General features: G+C 45.7%; 1 protein-coding gene across 1 annotated transcript in view; it reads right to left on the bottom strand.

Moving 5' to 3' along the window:
- Nucleotides 1–2,078: 2,078 nt before the first annotated feature.
- Nucleotides 2,079–22,325, bottom strand: part of LOC138283272 (uncharacterized) — a 43,482-nt gene continuing 23,235 nt past the window's right edge. The window contains exon 2 of the mRNA XM_069221293.1: nucleotides 2,079–2,921. Coding sequence (XP_069077394.1) covers nucleotides 2,345–2,921 — 577 coding nt within the window. The 3' untranslated portion in view covers nucleotides 2,079–2,344. The remainder of the gene's footprint in view (nucleotides 2,922–22,325) is intronic.

Here is a 22,325-nt window from a genome sequence, read left to right on the forward strand (position 1 = left end):
CGGCCCTCGATTCACACGGAATTATCTGACACTTAATAACGTGTAAATACTACCCTACTCAATGGTACCCATTACATAAACTTTTCAAGAACTAAAATATTGAATGAATACCTGCAAGGATTCAAGCATATGCCGGGTAAATTACATGTGGACCTTTGCAGAGGGTGCATAACCTACCTTGCTATCTTACTAGGATACAAACTTGTGGCCTGCAGGCTACACACATTGCTCTGCTGTGGGCACATTAGCGCCCCCTAAGCTTTTTATTACACAACATTGCTTTGTGCAGCATATTACACTTAGATCTCTGGGGTACGTACATTAACCAACTGAGAAATCTCATCAATAGTGTGCCCTGAAACTTGCTGGATGCACATAGATCTCAGAAGTAGGTGTCTTATCACACTAAACTGTCTTAAACATGGCTTGGTTGTAACAAAGTAAGACAGTGTTACTGTAACGCGTTTTCCCCATAATAGGCAAAATTTAAAATATACTGTACCTGATCCATGGTTTGCAATTCCATACTGTACAGCCGACAATTAGGTTTTCTAAATCATCTTGTGAAAGTGCAGACTCAATGCCAACTTACCAGCTACAGCCAGGAAACCTGAAGGAATGTAATCCACGAACCGCGTGACCTTTAGATGAGGATGGTGCGTTCTTAGTAACAATCAGCTGTGTGAGACGCAGGCATGGTTCTAGCAGGGGGGCCGGGTGGGCCAGGCACCCAAACATGACCTTTGGCCCACCCAGTCACACCAGAAGAGGCCATGGAGAAGGCACATGTTAAGTGCTTCCTCCAACTTAACGTCAGAAAGTTGTAGTGTGTCTTTTCACTGTCTTTAAAACTGGGCGGTGAATTTGGAATTAGAGGTGGGCAAGCCATCAGATTAACAGAGAGAGCAGAAATAAGGGTCTGGTTTGACTCTTAGAGCCCTTCATGAGCCGAGCCCTGAATATGTTTGCTATGTAAAACATACAACAGACAACACGTAAAATAGGATAACGTCTCTTCAAAAGAGAAAAAGGTTGTATTTCTTTAACACGTGGAAGCTTTGACATTAATATATCACAACATAGCGTTGCACTGAGAAGTATTTATCAAAAGTGATAGTTTTTTAACATGAGCTTAGTCATTCTTGCCCCCGTCCTCACACTGGTGGCAGTGCAATTAGTGAACCAACAGGCAAGACGGTTGTCACATGGACCCTATATGTGGCCCAGATTGTTATAGAGCAACACAGCAAATCAAACTCATTATTGGCTCAAAGTTCCAATAGGACTTTAATCTGAGCCAAAGCCATACTTCAGGCTGAACCATATATTGAGCTTTCAGTGGCCCCATCTCTAGTTGGGAGAGTAGGGAAAGAGGTTCGCTTGCCAATGATGCAGCAGGTACAGTGTCACCCGGGCCGAGGCCTGTGAACAGCGTTATGCACCTCCATTATGGCCTGCGTGGGTGATCTGAAAGTGTTTATGTATTTAGCTTGTGTAAGATGTATGCAGCAATATTCTATAGGATGGGGTATGCATTATACTATTCAGATAGTAGCAGTACATACCTCATTGTATGAGCGGCCACCAAGGCAAGGGAATCATAAATGTCCCCCAAGAGCTAATGTGGAATTACAATGCCTAATAGAGTAAGGGCCTGATCCACAAAGGTAAACTTACACTTTTGTGAATGATGTCAAATGCAAGAGTTAACATATTAATCTGTCTGCCTTCACTTACTTTGAAGTTTGTCAAGCTATCAAACTGCAATAAAATAAATGTTATATGGTATACACGTGCAAATAATACTAAATGCAAGGTGTGTTTATAAATGATAAATGTGTACTCAAATAAATGAATATATGAAATTAAATGGAATGTAAATAAGCAGAAAATGCAATGAGCACGTTATACCTGCATGGCCCTTGTCAGACCCCAGTAATGCCACAGCAACATTTTCCTACTTGCAACATTTATGTGCCATTACACAAATACTAAAGATGTAATATTTTCATTGGGTCATCTTTGGTTTTATGGCATCTATCAGAGTAACCAAGCATATGTTTGAGACATATTAAAACATACAGTTTCAAAAGTGCAGTCAATATGAGAACACAGTAATTAAGACGTTATTCAATGCGTTAGTTTTCAAGCAGTGTATATTTCCATTCTCTTTTGAAAAGTTTTTTTTCGATACACAGTTTGGGTTTGTCACAAAATTCACGAAAATCTTATGTTTTCCTTATATGACTTTTGTCTGTAGCTTTTGGTTCTAATTGATGCTGATAATTTGATGCCATCGGAACCACGTTGTCTGACTTACATACACTTCTGTTATCTGAGTTGTTCACTGTTGGTTGTGTTTATCCTGTATACTGAGTGCAGAGAGTTTTTCATCTGCCTCCTCAATGAAACCTTCATCCAGAGATTCATAATCTCCGGTGTATGATTGTGGCAGCCCTCCATTGGGCAGGTACACATGAAGCTCAGTTTTGGATTTTCTGAACTGCGGCCAAGCTTGCAGCTCAGCAGTGGACCGAGGAGGCATGCACACCACACCGCATACACAAAGGGTTTCTTCTACTGGGAGGTGGGGGTATTGCATCACATTTGGCCTTTGTTGTACTTGCATCTGGGCACCGTTGAGGCACCTGCTTCTGAGAAGTCCTGATCTGCAAGTGGCTGGTCTGATGACTGGCCGGATGGGACTGGAGAGCTGGAGATAGGCCCGCCGCGCTTCTGTTGTGCCTGGCCTCACCCCCCGCTTCTCAACTTGCTCTGAAATTGAGGGGCTGCATCCGGTTTGAGCAGTCTGGCAAACGGCTGCCGGCAGAATAGGAGGATCTCTTGGGAGGCGGCCCTTTTGGTTTTTCATCAAATCTTCCAGTACATAACGCCTTCCTTTGCTAGATGTAATCCTGCACCTGCAAACAAAGAACAATCCCAATTAAACAACAGTCAGTGCCACTGAAATGTATTATCCCTGCAAATACTCCCAAGACTTGGGACAGTTAACCAGACTTTCTGCAGTGATTTGTCAATGTAGGAGACTGGCCCTCTATGTAGTGTGCAAAGCTTGGCACACTGTGCAGGGGGTCCAGGCTACCACTCGCTGGTTTACAGGGGTAGAACTAGATCACCTAATGCTCTAATTTTTAAGGTAGCTTGGTCGAGCAGTTAGGCCAATCTTGGAGAAGTGCAAAGCATTTGTTGTACTCACAGTATCCATCCTGCAACTCACACACTCAATAAAATAACTCAAGAACAATTTATAAAACATACTTCAGATATGACCACTAAGACCAAGATTATCAAAATTGGTTAAGTACTTTTCAAGATATGAATTTTTGAAGTTTTAATAAAAATAGTCTTTTCATGCGTAATTACGCACCACAGAAATCAATGGATGGTCACCTTTAAAAATACATATAAAATCGTACAGTTGGTTAGGCAAGTTAGTCTTTTGCAGGTTGGTTGAGGTAGTTGGTGAGCACACTGTGCAAGCTGGAGAAGTTCAGGCAGCTCCCACTTACGGCGAGAGCAGTGGTGAAAGGTCTCTGGTGCAGTGCCACTGTGAGGGAGCACTTGGAAAAGCACTGCACAGGTAAGTTTAAAGATGGTTTCTTGGGGTCCCCTTGGAGTGTCAAGGTCACAAGGGGTGGGAGACTCTTAGGGCACAGAAGGTTCTTTGGTGCAGGGCACAGGGCGGCCGGGTGCAGAGCGAATCGGTGAGCCAGAAGTTGCACACAGGATGCCCCCAGGAACAGGAGGTATGTTGGTTCAAGGGTCGTTTGCTTGACAACAGGCGCACTTTGGTGGGAGGTCCAGGGTATTCCTGAAGTCACTCAACTGGGGCTTCCTCCTGGTCCTTTTTCAGTCCTGTGCGGGCTGCTTCTTTGGGTGTCCGATGTTAGCTGAGCAACACCCAGAGTACTGGCATGGTTTAACCACTGGAGGGCACAGTGCCACCAAACTTGGCACATTAGCAGGGTTTGTCCCTGTGTTGTCCGGTTCAGGAGTTAGTGGCTGGTCAGTGAAGTGACCCTCACTGGCTTGCTGGTTTCTTGTTGCTTTAGAGCAGTACCTCCACTCTGGAGGGAGTTCATTGGCAATTTTCAAAGCCTAGAGGTCCTCCGGGGTTCTTTGAAGTTTTTCCAGTTGTCCAGCAGCTCCTCAGCAGTGATTGCCAGGTCCTGGGTGCAGCTGGCAGGGGTTGCCACCTTTTCTTTGTGCAGCAGGTCCACAGTTCTCATGCCTTGAATCTTCTTGGTGCTGGTCTTTTGTCCATCAAATCTAATCTACGCCCACTAAGTGACCACTTCCTTAGGGAGGGGTCCCTTCCCTACACCTGACTGGCTGTTTTTCCTCTATCCAAGATGGAGAAAAGTGATATGGAGTGCCCAACCCACAGGCAACACCTTAGGGGTGGTGCATGCCGGGGGGGGGGGCACTCCTCCTACCCTTTGTGTATTTTCCCACGGTTGCATCCCGGCAAAAATGGGGTTTGCATTGGGGTGACCATCTGCTCTTAGCAGCAGGCCTGGGGGTCGAGTTTCAAAGGCAGTAAGCCCTTTGAAGCTCGCCACCAGCGAAGTGCACATTCCTGAGGGAGAGGGTGTTAGCACCTCCACCCAGGAAGGGCATTGTTCTACAATCCAGAGAGACGGATCTCTCCCCCAAGGTTGTAGATTGACGTCTGGCCATGGCAGTCTCGATAGGACCAGTCAGCAACTATGCCAGGGTAGTTAGTTTTTGCAGGGGGAACCTCTAAGGCGACCCCTCTGTACATTTTGGAATAAATCCAATACTGGTATTAGTTTGGATTTATCATTCTGAGTTGTTTGATATTAAACAACCCAGGGTTCAGAGTGGCCATCATAGAGTAGCCATTATGTAGTTGGGAAACTCATATTGACCAGTGTCCAGTCATGTATTAAAATGGCTGCTATGTTCACTCACTATATTCCAGGTTTGACAAGAACACAGTGGGAGCATATTGCTCATGCAGCTATGCCCTCACATATATTACGATGCACCCTGCCATAGGGCTGGAAGGCCTGCCAGAGGAGAGTCTTATCCATAGTGTATGCAGTATATGATGGACAGGGCACACGGGCAGTGTGCCATGTCAAATTTGTGTTTTAGGCTTGCCCCAGAGTATTCAGCCTACAATGGTAGGACCTGGTGTATCTGGGTGCATGGCCATAGAGGGTGGCACAATTAGTGCTGCTGGCCCCAGGGACCTACCAATAGTACCCATGCCTTGGGTACCTAAGTACCTTTTACTAGGGGCTTATTGAGGTAGCTAAAGGTGTATCCAGTCGTGCCAATGATTCACAACAGTTTTAGGGAAAACGCTTTGGCCCAGGGAACCTGGTTAACAGGGACCCTGGGCACTACAATTTCTAGGCTACATCATACATCAGGCAAAAATTGGGGGCTACCTACGTCAAAAAGAGGCCCTTCCTCACAGACAAGATGATATAATGCACAAATATCCGTTGATGTCCCAACAATGCCTATGGATAGTGAACATAAGCATACTATCTAGTAGTCAACTACACACTGAGACCCCATGGACGAGTGACTGCACATACCTAAAAGTCCTCCAGCGGAGGCTGAGATGAATATGGGTCCAGAACGTTTTATAGGAAATTGTGTGTTTGTAATTAACTGTTTCTTTGCATTTGAAAGGATCAATAGACTTAAAGAAATGTATTAAACAGCTCCTCGCAATCTTAATATTATTTTTGATTGCCTTTGTCTGTCAAAAATTATTTCTAAAAAGTACCTGAAGTATTTGAATTTATAGACTGGTATAACATAACAGCAGATAGCTATGTACCTGGAGTAGTTGATTTTTTAGACTGGTATAACCTTGCAGAAGACGGATGTATGCCCGAAGGGGAAAAGTCTGGCAAGAAAATAAATGTTCAAGTCCTTCACTGACACATTCATGGTCACCTATCTTTTCTGGACCACCAACAATTTACCAAAGTCTTTATCAAACTAACTACTAATTATACTGTAAAATCTATTTGTATGTGTGGCATGTCAGAGATGTCGCTATGTAATGTACGGCAAAGTGAATGGGAATACATTTGAAAGGATACGGCAACCGCAAAATAACCAAGGCAAATTCTGACATGAAAACAGAAAAAGAATACAAGCAGCTTCAAAAGTTAGCTTCCCAGAAAATGTTGCAATGCCAAAGATCCCTTAATGTCAGAAGCAAGTAGCTCACCCAGTCCAGTTGCATTGTGGTGTGGTGGTAACTTAGGAGAAAACGGTGGAGAGTTATGTTTCAGGAAATAAATTACACAGCAGGAAGCGGGTAATCCATTACAGGTCCTTAGTTTGCCAAAGGAGTGCTATCATTGCTCTGCAGCATCGAAGTCTTGGAACGGGAGATGATATATGGCGTTCATTTTGTGGCAGAAAGTGGTAGATGGCAGAAATTGCCCTGATGCTCCCACAATGGAGCTCGCAGGAATCCTTTAACGGCTATTCCTCAAGTTGCTCTGAGATACCTGAGCCAGACAAGCTTGTGGAGAGTGCATGTAGTCCTCTGCACAGCATTTAGCTGCTGCACTGGCCCACCTTTGTTCAGTACTCGAGCTCCAAAGAAGTGAGCACATGAATGTTGACTGTTTAATGGATAAATAGTTGTATGTCTCAGTGAGTCTGCAACTGGTTCTGAAGCAGCCAGATGGCCTTGGAAGGGCCTGGTACACAAAATGATCAGAATCTGTGGCGGTGAGTGACCCTTTCCAGGTGGCAAGCTCAGTCTGGAGTGAAGTTCGTAGCATTGTAATACATACTGGCTCTGACCGACAGAAAGTTGCATCTTCCCTGTACTGCACTCGAAATGCCTGCTTCCAGCGCCACCACTCAGATTTGGAGCTTGTTCCCAAGATCATGCTTGCCGTCCTCTTTCATCAGTGAGGGTGATGCTCTCCACCGCCTTCCTTGTTATCCACTCAAACCCAGAATATGTTGTGTCAGGTGTCTGTGGACCTGTGTGATCTGTAGACCTCTGGGAGGTCTTTTCATCGGGCCCATCCTTTTTGCCATCTGTGGTTGTGCTGCGTTTCCTTTTCTTTTCTTCTGGGGTTTTCATTGAGTGCTTCACGGACTGCGACTTGGTTGAGTGATGACTAAATTTAGATTCGTCGTGGGTCATTTCAGCTTTTGTTAACATTTAGATGTCATCAGGATGGGATATCCCCACTCACTCTGGAAGGCTAGGGCTTTGACTTTTTGTACAACCTCTTATGTTTTCCTTCAAATCATGCCAATTATGCTCATCTGTGTGTCCTGGTTTTCCAGCTTCCGGTCATTGTTCTGCTTTTCTATGCTTCCTATATTCTAATATTTTCATAACTATATTGTATTATTTCATTACAGTTTGTGATTCACTTTGGGTATGAAAAGAAATATAGAAACTCAAATAAATAAAGTACCAGCTATGTTCTGCTGATGTTCTACTCACACTTGCCATGGGACAACGCTTCCTAGTAATAGAGCCAGACACCATTCTTTAAAAATGTTTTAATTATCGAACTTTTAACTTTGCAGACTTCTAATTGTTTCCGAAGCTGGGGTTGTAGTTGTACCCGAGGGCCCGATCCAGGTGAATAGTAAGTCACTAATATATCTCTGAGGAAGCCTGGCTCCCTAAAGATGACAACACCCAGGAAGCATAATGAAACATTTCTAACCTCAATGTTAAACATTCCTGGCTCAGAAACAAAAACTAGAGAGGGACAGGCAGGCAAGTACGGCACCAAAAAATAAACTGAGATCCCCATGCTTAATAATTACATTATTAATGCTTGCTGGGCATTGATCTGAAGAACATGCCCTCTTCCTGTTTATTTTATTGCTGGTAAAATAATGAAATATCAAACAGGACTTTGGATTTTGGTTTCTGTGACCCCGACAATAACATTTCCACTGAGGACTAAATTGTAAATGGACGGAGACCACAGACGAGCATTCTGGGGCTGTGAGGAGCAACCAAAGTTCATCATTAATGGGGAGAGTGACTACTACCGTCTCGTCAGGCTGGGAGAGATTGGCCATAGTGGCAACATTAATTTCTATTGGAAGGGTCAGGCCCTTTTTGTCTTATCACCTTTAGATGAGATATGCTCCCTCTCCTCTGCATTTCAAATGTCGGCTAGCTTCTTTCACCCAAGTTCTTTGTTTCATACTTGTGGAACATGGATAGAGAATGCATCTACACTTTGCATTCACGATGTAGGGTAGTGGTTCCCAACCTGTGGTCCGGGGACCCCTGGGGGTCCGTGACTGCTTAGAAAATTAAATAATATTAACAGATTAGGTCCCCAGCTTTCAGTAATGACTCAGTGGGGGGGTCCCCGAATTCCAATAAACATTCATTGGGGGTCCCCGGGCTCCAGTAATGAGAAAGTGAGGGTCCACAGAAGTCAAAAGGTTGGGAACCACTGATGTAGGGTAACTGAGGATCTTATTGGTTTGTGCCTCCCTTAATGGGCAAAGGATTCCATCATAGTATACCTTGTGAGGCTAGCTATCCAAAATGGAGGGCCGAGATGAGTCTGTCTTGGTCCTTTGTTGCCCCCCCCCCATAGTTTGAAAAAGCACAAACAATTAATGGTAAGTTTACACATTTGCTTTTTCTGCATTGTAATCCCAGATTTTTCATTTTTTCTGGGCCCTGTTTTTGCTGGCGTTAGAACTATGTGTACTTTACCACTGCTAAACGAAGTAATGTGCCTGCGCTTCTCCTCTAAAACATGCTATGCATTAGAACTCCTTATGTAGCCTATTTACCTTCTCTATTCAGACACTTTAAATGTCCCCTAAAATGCATCTATGAAATAGAAAGTTAAATGCATATGCGGTCTGCAGTGTGTATTTACACTTCCTACACGTATGGCAAAAATATTTTTCTGCCAGAAGCACCATTGTGCTCTGATAAGGATGCAGTTTAAATGTACTGCAGTGACACATGGGAGGGAAAAATGACTTTGCTGTGTAGGAAGAACCTATTGTATATATTCATAAATCACTCCTCAAGGGTGCCTAGTAGGCCCATGTGGCAGGATGCTAATTTATAAATGTAGGGTACATCACATATTGAGGTTAGTGGCCCTCACAATGAAATGAAACCCAAAAGCTATTTTACTGTGTAGGCCGGGCTAGGTGGGACTGACATTTTTGATTCCATCTCCACTTAAAAAAGAGATAGAAAAAAGGCTTCAAAGTTATATCCTGTTTAGTTTTTAAAGTCCAATTTAATGGTGAAGTCAGATTTTTTTAGCAGGAAACTTTGTAAAAATGGTCTTTAGGCTACCAGAGCCAGAACTGACTTAAACCTAATACTGTCACTCACTATGCCCCCTGAGTTGAAATATATATACTTGGCTGGGAGAGCAGACACCTCTGACTCAGAGGGCAGTGGCTTGTCTCTGGGCCCAGGAAAGGCCAGTGGGTGTTAAATGCTGACCACATAGCAGGGACTACCCATCTGGGAGTGGACGGGAACTGTTGGCAAAACGAAGACCAGTCTTAGCACCATCTCTTTAGACTTGGGGATACCAAACAGGGCTTTTCCTATTCATAACCAATACCCTCCTAGAGAGTGTGGTATGTGAATGCCATGTAAAGGGTCTAGGCGTTTCCCAGTGAGTGAACAGGGCTTGCTATGCTGTTTCAAAGTGCTCTATTTAGGGGGAGGGTGGTCTGACAGCCTTAGGCTTAATACAGAGGAGTGCGAGACATCCACAGATACACATAATTGTCAATAAATGAGACACACGACTCAAAAAGGAGATCCACATCAATTTATAAACGTAGCAAGTATCTATATATATATGTTTTGGCACCAGAGAAAAATTGTTCAGGTAAGTACATTTTTAAATGGGGATTCTTTTTGCTTTAAAAAGTGGATACTTAGTGCAATTTTTGAGTTCTTCAATGTTATCCTAAGGAAGAAAAACAAGTTCTGCAAATAGGTAGAGTACAGCGACTTACAAGATCAACCTCCAGGAGTTAAGGTGAACAGTGGACAAGGTTCAAGGCAGCACCTACAGTACACCCTCAGCTGCACAGGGGCAGCCGGGTGCGGAGTGCAAAACAGCCCTGGTTCCCCAATCCATTCCTATGGAGATTGGTCACTGCAAAAAGAGGCTGCAGGTTAGGACTTGGTGACTGGTTTGGGTGAGTTACTGAGGGGACTCAGGTCTTGCAATACTCAGGGACAGAGGGACACCAGTGGTCATTTTCTCTTCTGTGTAGAGGGTTCATGGACCGTGGGATTTCCATCACTGGTGGCGGTTGCAGTGGAAGAGGGCTTCCTGAATCAGGCTGCAGGTGAGGACTGGGGGACCAGTTCTGATGAACCAACAAGTTGGCTCAAGTCTCACGAGTCTGGGGGATGTGGAGACACCAGTGATCCTCTTCTTCTTGGTCCAAGGTGTCCCGGTGTAGAGGTGCAGCGGACCGTCAGGGTTGCCATCACCAAAGGTGGTCGCAGTTGAGGGGGCCTGTACAACGAGATGGCAGGTGTCGGAGTGAAGGTCGCAGTGGGGAAACCCACAATGGATCTTGTCTCCGAAGAGGCTGGGGACCAGGTTGGCACCATTGGCCCACTTCAACACAGGCTAGAAGGCTCAGGTGCAATGGTGCTGTCTGGCGGTAATTTTGGCAGTCCGGAGTCTTCTGCAGTGGTTCTTGGGTGCCTGAAAAGATTCAGGGGAGCAGCTCAGCTGGTTGCTGGGGTGAAGGCTGGTAGTCTTCCTGTGCCATGTTTGTGATGGAGTAACCCATCCGCCAAGCTCTAAATCAGGGCCTAAGTCTGAAGGTAAAACCTTTGACCAAGACAACCTGCTTGGTGTATCTGACAGTTACCTAGGTCCCAGTCCACCAAAAAACTGTTGTTTTTTCCATAGTGACTGACTTTTTCTATGTGTTTTTTTACTAGAAGCCTTCAAAAGCCATATCTTCAGTTTCCCTTAACCTATTCTGATGATCTTGGTGTATTTTTGCTTATTATATTTTTCTCAGTTTTTATAAACTGGTTTGCAGATGTTATTGTTTTGTGTTTTCTACTTTGAAATTGTTGATACGGCTTGAACTTAGCACATACTTTTTTTAGGGAATTCATACCACATAAAAGTATTTCAGTCATGTTGTACGGTTTCCTGAACACAACCTTTAGAAATGTGGGAGAAGTACAATTATCTTGACTGCGTCCAGCAGTTTCAGTAGTACTGCCTTTTGAAGTTATTGACTCTTATTAGCATTAGGCCTATGGATTCTAGGTAGAGGACACTAGGGAAGAAGTATTCTCCACACTGGACACCTGCAGAAGTTCCCCTGTCACCCTCATTATTGTCAGGAATTAGCATGTGTACAGAGTAGTGTCAAGGACTGGACACTGAGAAAGTCTGTAGAGTCTTTTTTAAGTTTGCTTCTATTTGCCTGAGGAAAGGGTGACTCCTCTCAGTAGCCACTGTGCCACTCTACACAAAACAGTATATGTGAAAGGTGTTTAGTGTACTGTTAAGAGGGGTCCCAGCTAGAACAAAAAACAAGAAATTTGAAAATCCCTCCTTAGCAATCTTGTAGCTCTTGACTGAAGATAGGAATTTATGGTAAAGAAATAAGAAAAGCACCAAACTTCCCAGACAGGCAGGTCAACAGAAGCACAGCAAGAATGATAGGATTAGATTATAGGAGTAGCATCCAGAAAATGCTATAGGGATACTAGAATCAAAAAACTGGTAAAAAAATAGAAACAAGGAAGTGAATAATACAATGAAAAATAAGAGAACAAATTAGTTACAATACATCTTCCTCTTATGAATGCCTCTCGTATAATATGCTTCAAAACGAACTGACATTACAGGAAAAAACTTTACTTCATCTTAGATTGGTAACCTTAAGTAACATCAGATAGACAGATAACCATCTTTAGAGGGAATGGCTAAAGAGCTTGTCTGCACCCCTTTTCAAAAAGTCATGGCGTTTGGTAAACTAAGCCCATGTTTGACATCCTTTGTTCTGAGCTGGATTCCAGTGTCAAGCCAACTTCATTCATGTATGGTGGTCCAGGCAGCTTGCTGAAACACCTCCAGGCGACCGCAAGCAATGAGACACCAGAGAGATCTGGATGGCACAGACGTTCAGCCACGTGCGGAGCAAATTTAGAAACACACTGGCCAGTGGTGTGGAGAGCACTTGTTCCCTCTTTAAGTACATAGAGCCAGATTTAAAGAAAAGTGGCGCTGGGTGGTGCTGCGCCAAAATTGGCAGCACTGCGTCACTTTAGAAACACAGGGATGCACCATATTTAAGGGAATACAGAGCACACCTGCGTTTCCCCCTGTGCTGGCGCTAAATTTAGCTGCCAGCGCCAACGCAGGCATCCTTGCACCATAGTGCAAGGATGACTGTGTTGAGGGGTGTGATTGTTTATGTGTAGGAAGGTGTCCCTTCCTGTACATAAACAATCACTAATGGTGCTTTGGCACTTTTGTGTGTGCTTCACAATGCACCACACACAGAAGTGCCAAAGCGTCATTTTCAAATAAAAGTATTCCTCCTTGTTGCACCCTGCTAACACCACCCTCCAGGGGTGGTGTTAGATTTTGGTGCTGCCTCAGGTTTATGAGATTTCATAAATCTGAAGCAGCATCAAAATGCACTGGGTGTTACTGTGGCACGCCCACAGCAACACCCATTGCACGCCCCTTCCACGCACAGTGCTGTGTGGGAAGGAGCCGTATTTACAAGGTGGCATTAAGCCACAAAAAGTGGCTTAACGCCACCTGGTAAATACAGTGCTGTGCTTAGTGCCACAGGAGCATCACTAAAAGTGACGCTCCTGTGGCACTAGGGGCCTATAAATACGGCCCATAGTCTTCAGTAACTTCTTGGCACTGTTCTTGGCAAAGAAATAACATTTGGGCTCTTTTTTTCATTTTTCCAAAGTAGCTCTTTTTTAAAGTTTCAAACAGAGCGAACAGTGTGCGGACATTTAAGGGCACCAGTAGTGAACAATCCATACAAACAATGTATCACAAGATCACAGGATAACAACTCTCGGCGAAACAAGGCATGACTCACGTCCAATATACAGAAAGGTACCCAGTGATGTAGCCCATGGGCCAAAATCCACCAAGTCTCCAAACAGGACATGGGGTGAAGCATCCACAATGTCTGTGTAGGACCCCTATAGGGAGTGAACTGTACAGGAAGAGGAGCGAAAACACAACAGGTTTGTGCACGTGACAGAGCTTGTTTCCAGCTCGCCCTGCCACAGGGACTCGCCTTCCCGGCAGCCGGGGTACCGGGAAGTCAGGCAGCAACTGCTCCCCAGCTGAGGGGCACACGTGATCTAAATGAGGCACTAACGATCCCTCTAAGATCTATTATTTAAAGTTCTCCATGCCCCGGCCTCATTGAGCAAGCGGCTGGGACACGGACCACATAGGTGCATAATCGAGATGCTGCCTTTGGAGTAGTAAGTCTGTGACTTCCCCAGCTGGCCACTTTGATCCTATTCTGAGATAAGTACCTCTGCATGTTTGTCTATCTTATTTATGTATTTTAGTTACTCCCCCCCCCCCGGGGGGAGGCTTCTCTCTAAGATAAATACCCACTGTCTGTCTTGTAGCAGATTGATAAGTTCTACTGCATAACAGCATTTTCCCTTGATAATGATGACGCCTTACCTATCAGTACCGGTAGGGGAACACACTAAACCATCCCATCCTACGAACTGAGTCTTTGCAATCCCCGTCCTGCATTTTTACCTTTACCTGCCTTTGCCTTGTTATAACCTGTTTTTCCCTCATACAGTGTGACTACAAGGGGCAACTCCCCTCCGTCAGTTCCCAGACCAGAGGCTATCTGCCTTGTTCGTACAGGGGAAGACAAACAAGAACAAGCTGCCCTTGTCAAAGACATTACAACTTTTGCATGTATGTGTGTATTTTCCACGGCATGATGTTGACATTCTTAGTGTGATGTGGTTTGGAGTGATGTGGCATAGATATTTCATGGCTTTTGAATTCTGATTGCATTTCTCTTTTAGGCCATAGCCCTTAAGCATAACCAGGTAGGCTCATTTTCCTTTTGAGCACTCACTTTTCCTCAATGAGCGTTTCAGTCAAGCTCCACATTTTTAGGGAACTTCGACCCTGAAGAATGCCCCAGACCGTCTAGGCTCTTAGCACGGGCAGAAACATGTTGGTCCCCACCTTTTAAACACCTTGAGCCATTATACTCAAAGGTGTCCCCATCCCCCCTTTTAACCTTATCTACAAACACCGATATTACATTTTCAAACCAAACAGGTGATTTGCAAGGTAATTTTATCTATCACTACTCTTAACTGGATCCCTTGTAATATCCAGCAAGATAAAATTTCAGCACTCCCTCTGAAGTTCTTTTAACAATGAGGTTGAGTCCCCCCAGGTAGTATCATCTTACCTAGGTGGGGCTAGGTGGTTATATAATGAAGCATGACACTAGAATGTGTGTCAGACCACCTAGTCCGTAAAGGGAACTCCCTCACAGGCTTATTCATTTGTCGCACCCATCCCTCCATACCCACTAAGGCAATCGCCTAACTTGCAAAAATTGAATAGACCATAAGAGACCTGTTCCCCCTACTCCACCACACACCTTGTGTGTTTCCCCAAAAAATGGAGTGAATCAAACCGTAAGGGATGGCTCATGATGTCAGTCAGGATCTAGATGGCCTCCCTTCAGTAACGTTCAATCTCTGGACAGGCCCACACCATATGATAAAAGTCAGCCTGAGGCAGGGGCATCAGGGACCTTTTGGATTACACCCGGGAGGATGCCATGAAGTTGCAAAGGGGTCAGATACATCTGATGCATGTAAGTGAACTGGGTGTCTTTTAGACGGGAGTTCCTGGAAACACCAGCACCTGTTCCAAAGCACTGGACCACTGTCTGTCCACAAGATCATGTCCAAGAGACAGAGACAACTTATTCCTCAAAACATGGAGGTTCCAAAAACCCGCTGAATAGTAGTGTTATGATGTGCCAACCCATACCATGCTGCAGCAATACCTGTAACACTGGGGAAATGACAGGCTTGGTACTTAGGCCCCCACGCAACCTCAGTAGCTGCCACCAGAGCACTGTAAGTCAAAAACTGACCCTCATTAATGTTGCAGTGCTCCCTGAGGTCTCAGAAGGGCATCAGGAGTTTATGCTCATGCAGGCCTTCCACTATGAGGACGCCCACCTCCGTCCAAGAGACAGTGTTATGATGGTCTGCAACCTCGCAAAACACCGGCAGCGCCACCAGTGGCAAACTGAATGCATATGATGGTGGGTTGCATTGCAAGGTTACGTATTTCTCTTATCCACTCTGGTGAAGCATTCAACCAACAAGGCACTGCACTGTGGTCCATGAGCCAGTCCAGGATGCTTCAGCCCTCTATGTCCAGAACAACACAGGCCTGCTCAAGATTGGTGGCAGTGGCCAACTATCACATGGGCCACTCCAACTGTGCAGAAGCATAATAAAGCTCATAGTGAGATACGCCCAGGCAATCCCTCTCCAGTAGGGCTAAAAACGTGTGTAGTGCCATTCATTTCATCCCAGCTCCTCAAATCACATTAGAGAGGTATTCAAGTACCAGAAAAGGCGATGGGGGAGGAGGACCAGCAAGGCTGAAAAAGAATACAGCAATCGGGGCAGTACCAGCATTTTTTCAAAAGAAACGCTGACCATTTGGGAGAGCAGTAATGAGTTCCAGAGTGTCAGGGAGCGACGCACACCCAACAATGCCCTACCCAGATTACCATCAATCAGATCCCACTCTGCATGGTTAACATTCACTCCTAGGTAACGGAAGGTGTTGTAGTGCAAGAACATCACAGGGTGCTGTGGTCCATCCTGCTCTGACTCTGAGAGTCAGCACAAGGAAGAAAGGCAGGACTCAGTCCAGTTTATCCTCAAGCCAGATGCGGCACCCAAATCATCCAGCGCCTCCATCACCCTGGGTAAAACCCTACAGAAGTCCCAGAAATATAGTAAAGAGTCATCCACATAAAACGAGATCAACTCCCAGGAGGCATGGCTTAGTATGCCCCACTGCAGGCCCTGCTGATGAAACAGACCCACCAAGCGGTTCCAGGGCCAGGACGAATATGAGCATGAGAGCTGACATCCCTGTCTAGTGCCTCAAGCACCTGAAATGGTATAGAGATTTTCTTGTTAGTGCATACCCTATCAACCATTTCCATATATAGGAGATCAATTTACCCCAATATCTCCATAACCAGACCTATACATCTTAGCACTCCCTGCAGGTAAGGCCAGCCTAGGGCCAGCCCAGAGTGTTGAAGGCATTCTCAATATCTAACAAAAGTGTCACAGTAGAAGGTGACTTAGGGAGATGCTCAAAAAGACAATGAAGATTGAGGAACGTGTTCCTCCATGAGATAAATCCATTCTAGTCCTGAAGGACCAATGTACCAACATACGGCAAAAGCTGTTCACTATGACTGTGCCAAGGACTTTACAGTCTGTATTGAGCAGGAAGAGAGGCCGATAGGAGTGCACCTCTAACTGGTCTCTATCCTGCTTCAGAAGGAACACAATCAAGGCCTCTCTCAATGACAAGGGAAGGGTGACTGAAACAGCTGCAGGAGCTTCAGAGTGAGCATAGCCCAATATATTAAATACAATGTCACAGGAAGCCCATCTGTCCCTGGCATCTTATTATTCATCATCTGGTCTATTTCCAGACAAACCTCAGCAAGCGTCAATGGCTGACCAAGGGCACGGCTCTGGAGGACGTTCAGACAGGGGATCAACAAGTCATCAAAGTAAACTGGCAAAACGGGCTCCCCAATTCTGTCATCTTCCAGATAAAGGAAACTATAATTATAAAAAATAGCTGTATTGATATCTGACTGTACAGGAAGTATGTCACCCACTGGGGACATGATAGCAGTCACCTGGGGCCTATTGACAGTTACGTGCAACAACAATGCCAGCACACACCCTGCTTTGTCACTCTACGCATGCTGTTTGGCCACATAGTCTTTGTATTCCAGCCTTTCAAGTCTGTCTGTCCTAAGAGTAGTAAATTTGTCCAATCAACTAACCCTCCTCCCCTGCACAGATCTTTGCCACACGTATGTCAGCCTCTGTGGCCGTCAACTCCTGGTGTAAGGCCAGGTTCACACCATATTCAGGCCCATATTTATATTTTTTTAGTGCCGCATTTGCGTCATTTTTTAATGCAAAATCGACGCAAACTGACAAAATACAATTGTATTTTGAAAGTTTGCGATGCTTTTGCGTCATAAAATGACGCAAATTTGGCGCTAAAAAAGTATAAATATGGGCCTCAGTCTTAAAAAGCCACCACCTTCACTCCATCCCCTTGTCAGTCGCAGTGCCATCATTGGACTCAAAGTGATGGAGAACATTGGTGCCCATAGTGTCATGAAAACATCACCCAGATGTCACAGAGCCAACTATATGGTGACCAATCCACAACGGAGTGCGTGGTTCGCACCGCCTGCGTGACATGGAGTGGAGGTTGGGACCTACCCAAGTTAATGTTGTGCACACAATTAGAATTTTGCCCCATATGCTTAGTGCATGAGGATCATGGATTAATGCCAGAGTGAGGGTATACAGAAAATGAGACTGATCAGTGTTGGGTGCATAGAGTGCTAGGGTGCGTCATCTAGCTTTCCCTCAAGCACCACATGATACTTATCCGGGTCAACCTTCTGGCTCACGATCTGATGTGGTATCATAAGCACCACCCACATCAACACTCCCTGAGCATATGCCAAATAAATAGTGTCTACAACCTGTCCTCTGACAATATTACTAAATAAAATGACAGGCAGAGTGATGAAACTTTTCAAACACTCACCCCCAGTCACAGATCTGGGTTTAATCAATTGTTATTTTACTTGCCACATCACCCCAGTTCAGACCCAAATATATACAAATCAGTCTTGACCCTGCTCCCAATGATAGCAGTCCAACCCAAACTGCCAAGCCAGGTCCTCCCTGGACAGGGTTCAAGCATCTTGAGACCAGTTTCAGGGTATCACCCTTCATCACCCAGGCTAGCTTGAATCCAGTGGTGCACCAAGCAAGGGACCCACATCTGGGCATACCCTAGCCGCTTAGGGCGCAGAAGGCAATATCACCAGGGAGGACCTGGCCTGGCAGTTCAGGTGCACAAATCAAAATCGCAAAATAAAATGATGGACGGAGTGTTTAAACTTTTCAAACACTCACCCCCAGTCACAGATCTGGGTTTCATCTATCATTATTTTGCTTGCCACGTCACCCCAGTTCAGAACCAGCTATATGCAAATCAGTCTTGACCCTGCTCCCAATAGGAGCAGTCAATGTCAAACTGCCAAATCAGGTCCTCAACTTCACAGGATTCAAGCATCTTGGGACCGGTTTCAGGGTATCACCCTTCATCAGCCAGGCCAGCTTGAATCCGGTGGAGCAGCAAGGAAGGGACCCACGTCTGGGCATACCCTAGCCACTTAGGCCGCAGAAGGCAATATCACCAGGAGGACCTGGCCTGGCAGTTCAGGCTGGACTGTTCTCATGGGGAACAGGGTCAAGACTGATTTGCATATGGCTGGGTCCAAACTTGGGTGCAATTATGAGCAGAAGAACGATGGATTAAACCCAGATCTGTGATTGTGGGTTAGTGATTAAAAGGTTTCAGCACTCCATCCATCATCCTTTTGTGTTGCTAAAATACTACCTGTCCCCTCCAACAGTGCTGAATTGAAGAAGAAACTCTGCAGTCATCATATGTGCCTCCTAGAGATAGGCTATGTGAACATGTCCACACTTCAAATAAGATTACTTCTGATGGCAGAGTCTGGGCATCCCCATCGCCCACACATTCCAGGATAGAAAGTTTTATGTGGAGGGGGAAACAGCAATGCATGAGGGAAATACAAGAAGCACATCCCCTCCCTTTCAAACCCCCTGAGTCCCACACACCTCCCAACATCCCCCATTGACCACAGTAGTAAACAACTGGTCCTCAAGAAAAAGGTCCATATTTGGGCCCTTCTCACCCCCACTATGTGGTTGTTGTTGCACCTTGAGCAGTCCTCTGCATTGTTCACCCTGCTGCACAACAGTGTCACGTTTGCCTGGAGGGCCTCCAAATGAGATTGCATGTCTTCCATTGAGGGACACAGGCCCACCAAAGTGGATTCATTGGATTTCACCCTACCTCTCAATTTGACCTGATCGGATCTTAGCAGGCTCATTTCATTTGTTGAGGCATTCAGCTTCAGGTCCGACATGGCCTTAACATCCCTAATGCCCTATAGCAGCTCACCAAACCTGTCCGCAGCTGTGGGCCTACCAGAGAACCCAGCGGCAGCCGCAGCCCCCGGTGCATAAATGTCTGACATGGGGTGGGATGCCACCCCCGCCCTCAGGACCCCCTCTCAAACTGGACTGCTTGATCAAAATGGAGGAAGTAGGCGCTGATGTGCTGTACAATGAACGACAGTGAGGTGTCTAAAAAGATGGAACACCCTGGTCTCACCCCAGGAGCAGAGCCTCCTAAGGGCCCCCCAAGGCATGCCGCACAAGCTACTCACACATCCTCTTGATAAGAAGGTTCATTTAGCAGAGGTAGCAGTTCGAGGAGTTGTATCCAGGGTTCATATCAGCATTTGTGGGCCCCAAAAGTCTGCGTCATCCAGGATCCCCGTTGGCACAGGAATTCAGGTCCTCCAGTCCGGTCAACCTTCTGTGACACCAGGGGAATCACCTAGGTGCTCACAAAGGCGGGCACACCCTCCATCCTCTCCAGCAAGGGGGCATTGCAGGCTGACGTTGTAAGGTCTGAATCAGCAGGGGCCCAATGGCCCAGGGCCGACCATGTGGGCCAAGTTCACAAGGAGGAGAGCCCGCTAAGTCTATGGTCGCCTCATAGGCAGGAGATGCAGTGCAGGGAGCCAAAGCAACTTGTCCGCAGGCCTGCACATATCTGCTGCTGCTCCGCTGAACAGGGTCTCACTCCGCCACCTGTGCGATCGGATCGTGGGATGAATACCCATCTGCAGCCAAGCTGGTGACACGGCCCTGCAATTGGGGACTTTTCGGGGATCCCTCTGCACACCACTGCAGCATGCTCCCAGTAGTTGTGGGACTACTAAGGTGACCCCCGCAACAATCTAATAGGTGTCACCTGTCTCCAGGATGGTGTCGGATTGGTGAGCTGAGTAGAGCTCTCTATCACACATCCCTTTCATCCACCATCTTGGCCACGTCCCCCTTGGGCTCTCACATTATTTTGTGTGTAGGACTTGTGCTGTGACCCTAAGGAAGATAGAAGGAAGAGGGCAAGGTTTGTTGCATGCTGGGTAAGGCCCTGACTGAGAAGAGGCTACATTGATGCAGTGTGTGATCACTTAGAACGGAGCAGCATCTAAAGGGAGCCTCACTGCTGCTGGAGATGGCTGCCTAAGGAAACACTACACCCACCCTGGTGAGAGGATGTTTGTGTGTGCGTCCACAGAAAGAAGAAGGGGGTGACGAGGAGTAGCAGGTAAACTTGTGAAGCCCTCCCGGCTCATGAGCTGATCTGAATCAAACCAAAGAAACATTAACCCTTTGCTATCTCACAAAAAGATTGCTAAAATTTGTAGGCAGTGGTTTAGGCTCTAAACAAGCTCCATGACATATCTAATAGCGAAAGAATGGTAGCGAGGAAAGACCCTTTGGAAAAAGACAGGGCGCAGGGTCTGTACATTAGGAAACTGTTTCAAACCCATTAGGCGGGGAGTAGCATATTGTGGAAACTCTGTTCCCCGCATGCACTTTTTTTTGTTTGCAATTGTTGGTTGAAATGTGTTACATTTAGCTGTGTGTATAAAAATAAAGTACTGATTCTTTTGTAGGATGAAAGAACTGATTAGACTAATAGGGTTAACAACTGTTATTGCTATCGTTCCTGTGTCCTGATTTTGTAACCTGCACCATCTCTTTGAGCCTTGGACTGCTCTGCTTTGCGTCTTGATGGAAAATTACTAAAGGGGTGTATTTGATGATTAGTTTTGAGTCAAATAGCAAAGTAGCCCCAGGCACTATGGGCTGTATCATGCAAAGTGAGCACTGTAGGCATTACTTTAATACTTAGGGGCATATTTACACTCCATTTGCACTGAATTTGCATCGTTTTTTTAAGCAAAGTCGGCGCAAAACTAACTCCATATTTATATTTTGATGTTAGACTCATCTAACGTCAAAATATTGGAGTTTGCACCATTTTTCAGATGCATCAACCTACCTTGCGTCAATGAGATGCAAGGTAGGCGTTCCCATCTAAAAAATGGTGCTAACCCCATTGCCCCATATTTATCCCCCGTGCTAAAATGACACACAGGTGGGAGGAGGGGCTAAATAATGGCGCAAAGCTTACTTTGCACCATTATTTAACGCCTGGGTCAGACCAGGCTTTAGGGGACCTGTGGACCCATTTCCATGGTAAATGCCATGGAATGGGTCCACAGGTGCCCTCCGCAAGCCCCAGGGACACCCCCAACCACACCAGAGGGACACCCAAGGATGGGGGACCCCATCCCAGGTACGTAGGGTAAGTATAGGTAAGTATTTTTTTTTTTTATTAAAGTGCCATCGGGGCCCAACTTGGGGCGACTAGCATGGCACAAGGTGCAATGGCCATGCTCAGGGGACACTGGTCCCCTGTGCTGGCCTTTGGGGTGGTGGGCATGACTCCTGTCTTTTATAAGACAGTAGTCATGTGGTATGGATGGTTTTGCGTCAGAAAATGACGCCAGGCTGGTTAGAGGCATTTGTTTTTGCCTCTAACTAGCCTAACATCATTTTTTGGTGCAAAACCCCCTTATCCTATACCGCCAGCCTCACCCGGCTAACTTCCTTTTTTTTGTTTTGTTTATTCTAGCCCACCCTTTGCACTGGCTTGCACCATTCAATAAATATGGCACCCGGCTGGTGCTCAGGAATGACACAAGCCGGTGCTAAACCTTTTGGTGCGAAACTGCATTAGTGCAGTTTTGCATCAAAAAGTATAAATATGCCCCATAATCTCTGCCACAGTTTGGGGCACACTGGTGTCTTAAAGAGCCTTGAAGAGCTGGAGTTTTAGCAGTGGTAAATGGTTGTTGGTGAAATGAACTTTAAAGACCTGCTGCTTTTGTCTGCAAATTTGGGAGCATTTGTTTACATATCTAAAGTAAGCAACTGAACATAACAACTGTAGTACAACACAACAAAAGCACATTACAAT

Source organism: Pleurodeles waltl, chromosome 3_1 (genome assembly GCF_031143425.1).
Source record: "Pleurodeles waltl isolate 20211129_DDA chromosome 3_1, aPleWal1.hap1.20221129, whole genome shotgun sequence".
In the NCBI taxonomy this organism is placed as follows: domain Eukaryota; kingdom Metazoa; phylum Chordata; class Amphibia; order Caudata; family Salamandridae; genus Pleurodeles; species Pleurodeles waltl.